We start from the raw sequence: 13,098 nt of genomic DNA, 5'->3' as shown, positions 1-13,098 counted from the left end.
ATATATACCATTAAAAGTGAGAGAAGGTGATTTGGGACAGATCTGAGAATTTTAGATTAAAGAAGGAAATCAACAATGTCACAAAATAAACTAAACAAAATAAAAGAAAGGCTAGTAAAAGCTTAATTCTGTTGTACATAAGGTTACCATGAGTTGGAGCCAACTCAATGGCAACTAACAATAGTGAAGTTGCCCAAGAGGAAAAGCAAAGTTGGCAGACTTTGGTTAAAAATTGTTAAAGTGTTAGTATCTCTGTCTCTGAACATTACAGGGTGGAGTAGACGATGAGGTGACACTCTCTGCCTACATCACCATCGCTTTGCTGGAGATGCCACTGTCCGTCAACGTATGTACTAACACATTCCCTGTACATCCCTCACAAACGTAAGAAGTAAAAAGCATGACACTATTCATCTCTGAGGAAAATGAGTTGTAGGTTTCATGATACTTAATTTTAGAATACTTCACTGGAATATAGAGAAACTAGTTTCTTTTGGAAACCACAGGGAAAACTCCTCTGGTCAGAACTGTGATAATAAAAAGGCATACTGTGGCTTCTAATCTGGGTTTCCCTGGGGACTATTCATTAGCCTGCTTCTGATGTCTTAGGTTCTCCTTTCATCTTTCTCATAGCACCCAGTTGTCCGCAATGCTCTATTCTGTCTGGAAATGGCCTGGAGAGCCACCTCAGAAGCCCAAGGGAGTCTTGTCTACACAAAGGCCTTATTAGCCTACGCCTTTGCCCTAGCAGGAAACCAGGCTATGCGAAATGAGCTACTTAAATCACTAGACAGAGATGCTGTAAAAGAAGGTAAGAGCTACTACAGAAAAATTTAACTCCAACAATCACCAGTGATCAAAAAAGGAAAGAGGATCTACTGAGTAGCTTTCATACTACCTTTATCATAATGATAATAGGAATAATTATAATTTATGTAACACTTAAATTCTCTAGGTAACATGGTCCATTTTATTAACTCACACATCAGAGACCCTATATAGATCATACTTTTTCACACAAGTGTGTAGGAGACACAAGACATAGTGTGACTAACTGGAACATTATCTCTTGGCAAATATTTGTTTGACTGGTAACTATTTAATGCTTCCACATCATTTATGTTAACCCATTAGGTGACTTCTACTTATACTGATCATTCATGAGTTAGATTTTATGGGGGAGGCAGAGCTGTGATGCTTTTTATTGTGGTAAATATATATGTAACAAAACATCTGATGTTTCAACCATCTTCACAAGTACAGTTCAGTGACATAACATATCTGACACTTCACCTATCTTCACAAGTACAGTTCAGTGATGTAACATTCATCATGTTGTTCAACCAATACGCTTATCTGTTCCCAAATTTTATTATCACCTTTAACTGAAGCTCAGTGTCCCCAAAGCATTGAGTCCTTCTTTACCCCTTCCTCCCACCCACTTCTGGTAACCAATAATAAACTTTGGTTTCCATACCATTTTCTAAGCTAAAAATCCTACTCTTTACCATTTCAAAGAGGATTCAATCCACTGGGAACGTCCTGGGAAACTTCAAGAAGCTAAACCACTTTATTATCAACCCCGGGCTCCTTCTGCTGAAGTGGAGATGACGTCCTACATACTACTTGCCTACCTTACTGTCCAACCTGCCCCATCTTCAGCGAACCTGTCTGTGGCATCACGAATTGTGAAATGGATCACCAAGCAACAAAATCCCCAGGGGGGCTTCTCATCCACTCAGGTCTGTAGAGTGACTCTTGGGGAAAAAGAAATATATTGATACATAGAGACTACATATTTTAGGAGCTCTGGTAGCATAGTACTAAGTCACTTGACTGCTGACCAGAAGGCTGGCGGTTCAAACCCCCCAGCAACTCCTCGGAAGGAAGGTTGGGCAATCTACTTTTGTAGTGATACTGCCTTGGAAACCCAAGGAGGGGTCGCTATTAGTCGGGTCCGACTTGACAGCACATAACAACAACAACAACATATTTTAGGAGATGAATATTTGAGTACTTGGTGTTTCTAATTTACACCTTCTGCATTCCTCCATCACCAGCCAAGTCCCAGCCTTATAAGTTTGTATATGGGTTCTGTTCTCGTTAAACTCTTTCCTATCTTCCCTCCTTAGTGGATTCCCAACAGTAAAGGTAGAGAAATTTTCCTAAAGCAATGTTTTCATACAGATAACTTCCCTGATATAAATACATTTTTTTATCCAAGGTCTAAAATTAGCTAATATTTTGCCCAAAATATTTCCTGTTCCCAGTAAACATGAACACTTTTATCCAGTTGGGCTGATCCTCTCACTGTTCTGGAATTGGCTCACTGTGATTTTATATTTTCAGTTAAAGCATTCTCTACCCTAGACCCCCATATACCTCTCTTCTCTATATATAAACCTTTCCCATTATTCAAAGCTAATGTTACTTCTCACCTTCTTTGCAGTCTTCTCTTACTATTTTATTATATATTTTCTTCTCCTTTCTCTGAATTTTTACAAAAAAAATTATTGTATAAATTTGTAAATTATTGAAATACCCCCTGCTTGTGTCAAATACTTAAATCTAATCTCCATATGCATATTTTAATTTGCTTGAATGAAGAAAATTTTGCTTTTACCCCTAACACACTTAGAATAGTGCATGGTTAATAACCAGATCTGAATTAAATTGAAATTCAGTTTAAGGACTGTGATTTGGATTGAATACATCTGAAAGAGGGTTGTGTGGATATGGTTTACATGCAGTATAATTTTGATAGTTTATTCTCCTGTAATTTCTGCACCCACCTTTTTCCAGGACACAGTGGTAGCTCTGCAAGCCCTCTCCAAATATGGAGCACAGACTTTCTCTAAAAGTGAGAAAGCAGCTACAGTCACAGTCAAGTCTTCAGGGACCTTTTCTAAAGAATTTCAAGTAGACGATGCCAACAGCCTATTGCTGCAGGAGGTCCAACTGCCAGAGATTCCAGGGGAGTACAGCACCACAGTGTCAGGAACAGGCTGTGTGTACCTCCAGGTGAGACTGTCAGGGAGAACCCCAAGGGGATTCTGGAAATGGAAGAGAAAGTCTCAGAATGAAATGTGAATTTCAAAGTAGAAAGAGAAATTGGTGCTAAGAGGAAATGTAAAACACCTGGAAGAGACTGTGAGACTATCTGAGTGCTAAGATAAAGAATTTTCTTTCAATTCATCTTAGACATCCCTGAGATATAATGTCCTGCCCAAGAAAGAACAGAAAGCTCCCTTCACTCTGAAGGTTGATACTCTTCCCAAGAATTGTGATGGAGTAGCTGCTCACAAGAAATTCCAGATTCATATCAACATTAGGTAAATCATTCATTCATCAGTACCAGACCTTTCGTATAATGTGGGGAAAATGATTGTCTTGTGTGGGGTAACTCCACTGTCTAAAGGCATACATAATGAATATGGAACACCTGCAGTATTTATTAACAGGAAACTTTACTTTTATTGAGAAATTTAACATTAAGAATAGGATATTGCCATACTTCCAGAGAGTGAGAAAGAACAGTGGTTTTTCCAAACAACCATAATGAAAGTGAATAGAGAAAATATAGAAACTGAGTGGTAGTCAGAGATAGGAAACACTAGAAATAAAGGATAAGGGGAAATTTCTGTCTTGAATGAATTCCTACAGATTTTTTTAAGTACTAATATGTATACCTTGACTTCCTAGTTATACTGGGGAGAGACCCAGTTCTAACATGGCCATTGTTGATGTGAAGATGGTATCAGGCTTCATACCTGTGAAATCATCAGTGAAAAAGGTAAACTCTGAATCCCTTATTGATAAGTTAAGACAAATGCTGACATTTATGGTTGTCATTTTATGTTTTTATGCAATTTTCCAGATATTTACTTCCTCAAACCTGCATATTTAAGTAGAGTGTGTTCCATCATTTTAGTACTGAATATCATGGTTATATGGAGATGCTAGGTGGCACAAACAGTTAAATCCTCAACTACTAACCTATTTAAATTAAAGTAAATTTGAGCTGAAAGTGAAATGATCAGGTATGTCTAGGCAAAAGGGAATATACTCATGAGCATATGTAAGTTTGACAGATGATATTTCTACATACATATTTGTATGTGCTATAAGAATGTTCATATATATAATAGAGCTAATGGGGCAAAGTTATGATAACCTAATAATTTAAAAAAAAAAATTAGCGATAGTCAAATACCTTTAGGGAGTGAATCACTAGGCCCATAGGCTCAGGACCATAGTCACAGGGGACATCAAGCTCAGTTGACATAACATACTACACAAAAAGATTCTTCTATATCCTACTTTGGTGAGTAGCAACTGGGGTCTTAAAAGCTTGCAAGCAGCCATCTAAGACGCAACAATTGGTCTCTCCTGTCTGGAGCAAAGAAGAATGAAGGAAACTAAAGATGCATGATAACAATTAGTCCAAGGAAGTAGTGGACCATACAAACCTCAGCCTACATGACCCTGAGACCAGAAGAACCAGATAGTACCTAGCTACCACTGCCAATCACTTGGAAAGGGATCAAAATAAGAAATCCTGGATAGAGTTGGAGAACAAAACTCAAAATCATAAAAAAGATCAGGCTTACTGATAGAGACTACCAGAATCCCTGAGACAAAGGGATACTAGTCACCCTTTGGGCTAGAATTGAACTCACTCCTATGGCTTCCAGACAAACAATAGACAGGCATATAAGATGAACATTTGCACAAGGGAGGTGCAATCCATAGAAAAATCAATCATAGGAAATCAGAAGGGCAGTGTTTGTACTGGGAGATAGCTCAGAGGTCAGGAATGCATAGGAAAGAAGGACACAGGGAAAAGGTAACCACAAGGAGGAAGTGGGAAGAGAGATGTTATTAAAAAAAAAAAAAAAAAAGGACATGTGACATAATGAGTTTAAAAATGAAATGTAAATTACATTTGTAGCACATAACAAATGACAAATAGCAACTGCATATGATAATTATTTCTCCTAGTTAAAATTCCCCCTTAAAATATAATTCTAAATTCTTTCTTATTTTTGGGATTCAGTCCTTTGAACCTTTCTTTTAGAGAGGCCCTCACACATTACTACACAAATAACTGTTCCAACCAACACCAACACAAATGGTACAATTTATTCACTTTTAGTCCCTTTGAGCTGTTAAGTGAAAAAGCACTTTTTTTTTTCTTCCTACTGGTCAAACACAGCAAAAATATATATGAGGAAAGCTATAAACTGTCTACTTTGTGGTATTTGAAAGAATGTTGGTGAAATTTCCAATTCCTAGTGGTTAATCAAATTTGAAATCTTAGTGGTTAAGAGAGTGGTCTCTGAAATTGGACAACCTGAGTGATATCCAGCTTTGTTACTTATAGCAATTTAATAATGGACAAATTAATCTCTTTGTAATCATTTTCTCATCCAAAAAAGAAGATAATTATAGTACCTATCTTAAAGGGTTGATGTGATTATTGTATAATTTAATACATGTAAACACAATTGAAATAGTGACTAGGAACACACTAAGGGTTCAATAAATATCATCATCATTATTACTATTTTCCTGAAGAAAACAATATTAGCAGTTTGGATGCTTCTCAGCAGCCATTTAAATTATAAATACTTGAAAACTACTCTCAGCCTAAAATTTCTGGCTATGTTCTTGGTCAACAGCTCCGTGAAAGGCCCGAGATTCCAAGGACTGAAGTGAGCACCAACCATGTCCTGATTTACTTTGAAAAGGTAAGATTCTCTGTGACTCAGTACCATATCTGGAAGAACTACTGTTGTTGTTGCTGTTTGCCATCCACTCGGCCCTGACTCATAGTGATCTCTCCTTGGGTTCCCGAGGCAGTATCATTACGGAAGTAGGATTGCCCAACCTACTAGAGACTCTAAAAATTCAATCCAGATACCAAACAGGGCTTTTCAGATGTCTAGGTAGGGGAGGAAAAAATGGCCACAAAGGGTAAAAGGGTCTGTACTGGTCAACTATATGTGACTATTTTTTGTCCTTATTTCTTTTTTTATTTGACCTGCCATTGAGTGTGTTACATAAGTCTCAAAATGACCCATTATTTCTGTAGGTTTTGGTTGGATGGCAGGGCTTGGTAATATCTTAATATGAGAAAATGGTAACTAGAAATTAAGTCAATCTTTTATTCTAATTCAGTTTTCCTGTCTCTTCAGTTAACCAATCAAAGCCTAAGTTTCTCCTTCTTAGTGGAACAAGACATCCAAGTGCAGAATTTAAAACCAGCTACAGTCAAAACCTATGATTACTATGAGACAGGTAAGTAAGCCTCAGCTATGCTGAGCTTTATAAAAGAACAAGTGACCAACACAGTTAAAGGACTACCTTCTCTGAAACCAAAGCTCCACACTATTTCACTTGAAGAAATTGTGTGTTTATAAACAAACCCCCCCCTAAAAAAAAAACCTCACTGCCGAGTCAGATCCCACTCATAGTGACCCTTACTTGTGTTCCTGAGGCAGTATCACTACAGAAGTGGATTGCCCAATCTTCCTTCTGAGGAGTGACTAGTGGGTGTGAACCTCCAGCCTTCTGGTTAGCAGTCAAATGCCTTAGGCACTATGCCACCAGAGCACCCTATGTGTTTATAGTCACTGAGTAATTATATTCTTGTATATTAGCCTATCATCTATCTCCTAAAAAGTTCTTAGAACAATTTTTACAAACTGATAATAAAGCAATAGGCAATAGATTCTGTCTAAATTCCCCTATAAAATTGTTTGATTTGGGTTGAATGATTCCCAAAAGATAAGAATAGCACCAATAACTAAAAGACTACATTGTAGCACTGATGTGTGATATGAGACCTAAATTGTTATTTATTTTTGACTTGTGCTTTTGGATTGTTGTTGTTAGATGCTGTTCAGTTGGTTCTAACTCATAGACACCCTGTTTTCAACAGAATGAAACACTATTCTGTCCTGCACCATCTTTACAATTATTGCCAAGTTTGAGCCCATTGTTGCAGCCACTGTGTGCTTTGGATAGCCTCACAAAATTTGGAAAACTTTCTAACCTATCAGTCAATTCTTCCATTTACTCATGACTTCAAACCAGTACATCATATCATGCTGGTAGCATTAAAACTTATTATCTCCTTCTTGCATCAAAGAACAGTTTAAGAGGAAGGTATAAATTGCAACAAGAGAAAAATGAGGCTGATAAACTAGGCTAGAGGGATTCCTATGGATAGACACGTGCACACCATCTGTGTAACCTGTCCCTCAATTCTGTACTCAAGCTCAGTTTTCACTCTTGGTCCCTTCCCCCAATCCTAAATGGCTTAGTATTAAAGTAAGTAATTTTTATTGGCTCCATAGCTCTGCTTTCTATGTCAGAGCACTACTACCTTACTTAATTTACACAATTGATAATTAACTGCTTAGGCACCTATTACTGAAAGTCTTCGTTCTTTTCTCACGATGCCCTTCTTTTTTGTGTTTCAGATGAATTCACCATTGAAGAGTACAGTGCCCCCTGCAGTGCTGGTAAAGTATAAATAATAAAATGCAGTGCCAACATAGAAACAAAGCAAGGAAGGGAGGAAGGGAGGGCGGAGGGAGGGAGGAAGGAAAGAGGGAGGAAAGGATGGAAGGTGTGGTTCAGTGAATTACTCAGTTTGGCTCTTCTGGCCATGGTCTTTGTGACTCCCACCAGATGACTAGGTGTAACTATGTAAATGTGAGGTGCTTTATGGCCTCACAAGCACCAAAGGAATTGGATAGCTTGTTAGTAATGTAAATAAGGTACATGCCCTTGTGGGGGAAGATCCATGCAAATAAGGTATATGGAACCCTAATATGGAGATTGGTCAATTTTACCATTCTGCTAGGCTTAAAACGAGCCCTGCCAGAGGCAGAGAGGAGGGATCTTACTGCCATCAAGTGAGAAGAGACGGGGGTGGCAGCATGTCTGACTTTTACCTCATAGGAATCAGCCTTGGGCTGTTGATCCCTCTCTCTCCCCCTTGTAAAGTTAGAGGAGGTCAGAGGATGCTGCCCCCATGCCCATTTTGCAGAAGAGAAGAATACAAGAAGAAAAATAAGGTTTTCAGTTCTCTGCATAAGACTGCTTAAGATGAGTGTATCCTTAACATATTATAAAATCCCCTGATATATCATTTATGAATTGAATGAACTATTTCAAGTGTATTGTAGAATTTCTTAATTGGGGGTGGGGGTGAGGAGTAAAGTATAATTACCAGTGTGTTGGTGACTTGTTTAAGAATGAATCCAGGAACTTGCTATATTTAAAAATCAAATCATCTAATTAGCTTACCTTTTAGACTCAGTGATAATATCCTATATTTGTCATTCATAGTTGTTCTAGGATATTTCTAAACTTAAACTAGTTAAGGTCAAGTAACATGTCACTTTAATTATCCATATAGCACAGCATGAGAGATGTGATGTATAAGAGCTTCCTCCAGGCTGGTTGACAGGGTTTATTTTTAATGATACAGTATTTGCTGTGAGAATGTCACTTCTTCACTTTAAAACCTGTAGAATATCAGAAGATCCCTATCATGAAAAATAAATAACATTTTATTAGTGAAAATATTTATAATTGAAAAATTTCTCCTTCAATTCATCATTACATTTTCCTAATATTTATACTTTTTCTTACATTGTTTAGAATCTGAACAAAGAAATGCTTGAGAAATGAAAACATACATACTTCATCACACGGACTTCTCCAGAAATGAAGAATAAAGGCTTATGAAGAGAGAGGCGAGTAGGAGAAAGAAGGGAAGGGAATTAAAAGACACATAATGTTTGTATGTTAAATAAAGTTATGATATTTACAACTTTATGTTTACTTTTGTTCTTTATTTATGTTATACCTTCCTTCTGAAATATTTCTCTATGCTCCATAGCATTTTAAGAGACACTGAAAAATTCTAAACAAAGAGGTACACTCAAAAACACTATTGTTGTTGTTGTTATGTGCCACTGAATAAGACACAACTCATAGTGACCCCTACTTGGGTTTCTGAGGCAGTATCACTACAGAAGTAGATTGCCCAACCTTCCTTCCAAGGAGTGGCTGGTGGGTTCGAACCACCCGCCTTCTGGTTAGCAGTCAAATGCCTTAGGCACTATGCTACCAAAAACACTGTAGATAAATAAAAATAAAATTCTAAAAAACATTAACTAACCCACAGGAATGCATGGAAAAGAAAACGGAGATAAAAACAGAAAAATGTGTGTGTGTGTGTGTGTATAAACATATATATATATATGTTTATACACACACACACATACACATACATTTAGGGCATACTTAAGCCCTAACACATCAATAATTATATTAAGTGAAAATGATCTAAACACAACAATTAAAAGACAGATATCGGTAGAGTAGATTTAAAAGTAGTAATCCAACTCTATGCTTTCTCCGAGAGAAATTCACTCCTAAAATAATGATATAGGTAGATTGATAGCAAAATGATGGAAAAAAATTGCCATGAAAACATTAATCAAAAGAAAACAAGGGTGACTATGTTAATATCAAATAAAGTAAAGTTCAAAGCTAATAAAAGGTTACCAGAGACAGAGAGTGGCATTCCATAACATTAAAAAGGTAAATCCACCAAGAAGACACTGCAATCCTAAATATGTAAAGATCAAACAACAGAAAAGCAAAACATGTTTAAAAACTGATAAACCCAAATGGACAAATAGATAAATCCAAAATTATGGTCGAAGATTTCAAAGGCCATCTCTAAACAAATGATATAACCACTACACAGTAAATCAGCAAGGATATAGAACACCATCAACCAACAGGACCAAAGATCAGGAACAACGCAATGATGGCCACTCTCACTACTGCTATTCAAAAGAGTACTGGAAGTTCTAACCAGTAAAATAAAAAGACATACCAATTGGAAAGGAAGAAATAAAACTATCCCAATTTGCCATTTGTTGTTGTTATTATATGCCGTCGAGTCGGCCCTGACTCATAGCTACCCCTCCTTGGGTTTCTGAGGCGGTATCACTACGGAAGTAGGATTGCCCAACCTTCCTTCCGAGGAGTGGCTGGTGGGTTTGAACCGCCAGCCTTCTGGTTAGCAGTCAAGTGCCATAGGCACTATGCTACCAGAGCTCCTAAATGCATATGAACTAAATGTCATGGGTCATGATATGACATGAGAGTCTATGTAGAAGTCCCAAGGAATCTACCAAAAAAAAAAAAAAAAATCCAGGTACTAATAAGTCTGTTCAGTGAGGTCTCAAGATACAGGGTCAATATTAAAAAAAAAAAAAAAAGTATTTCTATATACTAGTAATGAATATATAATAGCAATGAATGTTTTGTTCTGTTGTACATAGGTTTACTATGAGTCAGAGCCAACTCAATAGCACTTAACAACAACAACAGCAGTGAATATGTGGAAACCAAAATTTAAAATTTAATATACCAACTGTTTGGAAAATTGAATAGGTATAAATCTAACAAGATATGTATGCTGAAACTACAAAATATTGATGAAAGATTTCAAAGAAACTCAGTGAATAGAAAGATATATCATGTTCATGGATCAGAAGACTCAACATAGTGAAGATATTAATTCCCTTAAAATTGATATATAGGTTTAATTCAAACTCGTGCAAGGCTTTTTAGTTATAAACAGAATTATTCTAAAATTTATATTGAAAAGTAAAAGAGAATAGCTCAAACAATTTTGAAAAAGAAGAATAAAGTGGGAGGAATCACATTCCCAATTTCATTACTTAATATATGGCTATGGTAAATAAGATTGTGTGGTAATGGGAGAGAAGTAAATACATATACATTAGTGGAAAGGATATGGCCCAAAATGATGGCTTACTCAGACACACTAGCAAAGGCCAAAGAAAACAAGTGAAACAGATACATACATATATATATGAGATACCAAAAAGAAGGATGAAGAATGAGGATGAACACTGAATGGAAAGAGAAATTGAACAAAAACAGCAAATGAGGTGATTTACAGATCATAGGTACCCTGCCAGCTGGCCTTGTGCATCATGGCCATCTTGAGAAAAATTGAGCAGCATTCTCAAATGAGGAGCATAGGAAGGCAAATTCACAGAGTTCCAAAGAGTAAGAGAGATCCTGTGTAGACAAACTTGGAATGAAGCAAGTGGCCATTATCTACTGACCAGCAAGAATGCTCCTTTCATCCACTCCCAACAACTAGCCAAACAGGCACATCACCTCATCAGCACTGTCCATTACATCCCAAAAGGCATCCTCTGCACCTCTGCCAAACAACAAGCAGGAGATTCCAGTGTCCTCATCCAAAATCTGCCACACTACAACATCACATATTCCACACCCATACAGACTGGAAAGCCAAGTGCACATGCACTGAAACCTCTTTATTTCCCCATTACTTACTCAGATGCCATTTTGTGCATGCACAGAGGGCCAATCCCATCCTTTTGTGCAGCACTCTTTCACAGTGACTACAGAGATGTCCTACCTTGACCTCCAGAGGATGTACTAACAGCTAGACCAACCAAGGACCTCATGGTCCCACAAGGGCTGTGGAGTACCCTGACCACCAACACTTATCATCTAATATCAGAGAAAGAACCTGATCTCCCACCTCCACTCAATCCCATAACAGAAGACCTATAAGCCAAACCATAAAGGACTTAAACATCAATGTGACACACAATATGCACTAGTGAGAGGAAATCACACACAGTCAACCAATACCATCAAAGTCACACATAAACCAGTACTACAAAACAACAACAATTGAAATAATACAAATAAAGAAAGGCATTCTAAAGACAAAGAGAAGAAACAAAGCTCTTGGTATATCAAATTAAAAAAAAGAAATTAGGACAAAACATCAATTAAAAATATTAATTAATTAATTAATTAACACCTTAATGCCTTGGAGAGAGCAGACAATAATAAATCATATGAAGAAACAGGCGATGATTGCTCAAACAAGTAAGCAAAATAAAGGGACACAACACCCCACCCCCTGAGGAAGAAATGCTAACCACAGAATTACCTTAAAATGAATTCAAGACTTATATATAGGCTTCTCAAAGAAATCAAGGAGAAAACAGAAAGAAAAAGAAACCCTTGAAGAATTCAGGAAAACAACATACGAACAAAAGGAGACATTAAATAAACAATTAGAAACCACACAAAAACACCAATTAGTAATCTAGAAGATTAACAATAAAATATTAGAAATGGATAACTCTATGGAATGAATAGAAGTAGAATTGAATCAATGGAAGAAAGAACCAGCAAAATTGAGGAAAAATCCCTAGATACTTATTTGTTTACAGAACAATCAGAAAAAATTTTTTTTAAAAAATGAAGAAAGCCTGAAAGTTATGTTGGAATAATCAAGAGGAATAATTTACATGTAATAGGAATTCCAGAAAAGGAGGAGGCAAAAAGTACAGAGAACTTCCTAAATAATCATGAAAGATGAGAAGGTTTCTACCCAAGAAGCTCAATGAACTCCATAGAGGAGAGACCCCAAAAGAAATACACCAAAACATATCACAATCAAACTTACCAAAACCAGACAAAGAAAGATTTCTGAGACTAGCTCATGAAAAGCATATATATATCAATGGAACAACAAGTACCACCACACTTGTATGAATTCCTATTACATGTAAATTGCTAATAAAAGCAAATCAATGAAGTAAGGATAATCTTTTCAATAAATGGTTCTGAAACAACTCAATATGCACAGGAAGAAAAAAGAAAAGAAGAATCTCAAACTAAATCTCAAGCTTTATACAAAAAATAATTCAAAATGGATCACAGGTTTAAATGTAAAACTATGAAATTTGTATAAGCTAACATAACAGAAACACTTTGGAACCCAGAGCTTGGTGAAAAGTTTTCAGAAATACCATCCAGATCATGATTCACAAAAGAAAAAAATAATAAATTGAACTTCATCAAAATTAAAAACTTTTGTTCTGAGGGAATGCTGTTAGATAGATAGAGATAAATATTGATTTGGGTGAAGAGAAGGGCAATGTACCAAATGTGAGTGACCAATATGGCAGCATTGAGGAT

General features: G+C 36.6%; 1 protein-coding gene across 1 annotated transcript in view; it reads left to right on the top strand.

Moving 5' to 3' along the window:
* LOC103193915 (pregnancy zone protein-like) overlaps positions 1 to 7,540 on the top strand; it is an 80,228-nt gene extending 72,688 nt beyond the window's left edge. The window contains exons 27-35 of the mRNA XM_007937218.1: positions 272 to 346; positions 634 to 811; positions 1,519 to 1,742; positions 2,803 to 3,021; positions 3,202 to 3,332; positions 3,703 to 3,793; positions 5,682 to 5,750; positions 6,198 to 6,300; positions 7,488 to 7,540. Coding sequence (XP_007935409.1) covers positions 272 to 346; positions 634 to 811; positions 1,519 to 1,742; positions 2,803 to 3,021; positions 3,202 to 3,332; positions 3,703 to 3,793; positions 5,682 to 5,750; positions 6,198 to 6,300; positions 7,488 to 7,540 — 1,143 coding nt within the window. The remainder of the gene's footprint in view (positions 1 to 271; positions 347 to 633; positions 812 to 1,518; positions 1,743 to 2,802; positions 3,022 to 3,201; positions 3,333 to 3,702; positions 3,794 to 5,681; positions 5,751 to 6,197; positions 6,301 to 7,487) is intronic.
* Positions 7,541 to 13,098: the final 5,558 nt, after the last annotated feature.

The sequence above is a fragment of the Orycteropus afer genome, unplaced genomic scaffold (genome assembly GCF_000298275.1).
Source record: "Orycteropus afer afer isolate SDZICR_OR568_19922 unplaced genomic scaffold, OryAfe1.0 scaffold00040, whole genome shotgun sequence".
Lineage (NCBI taxonomy): Eukaryota > Metazoa > Chordata > Mammalia > Tubulidentata > Orycteropodidae > Orycteropus > Orycteropus afer.
Note: the sequence above shows the minus strand (reverse complement) of the source record. Positions and strands in the feature narration are given on the sequence as shown.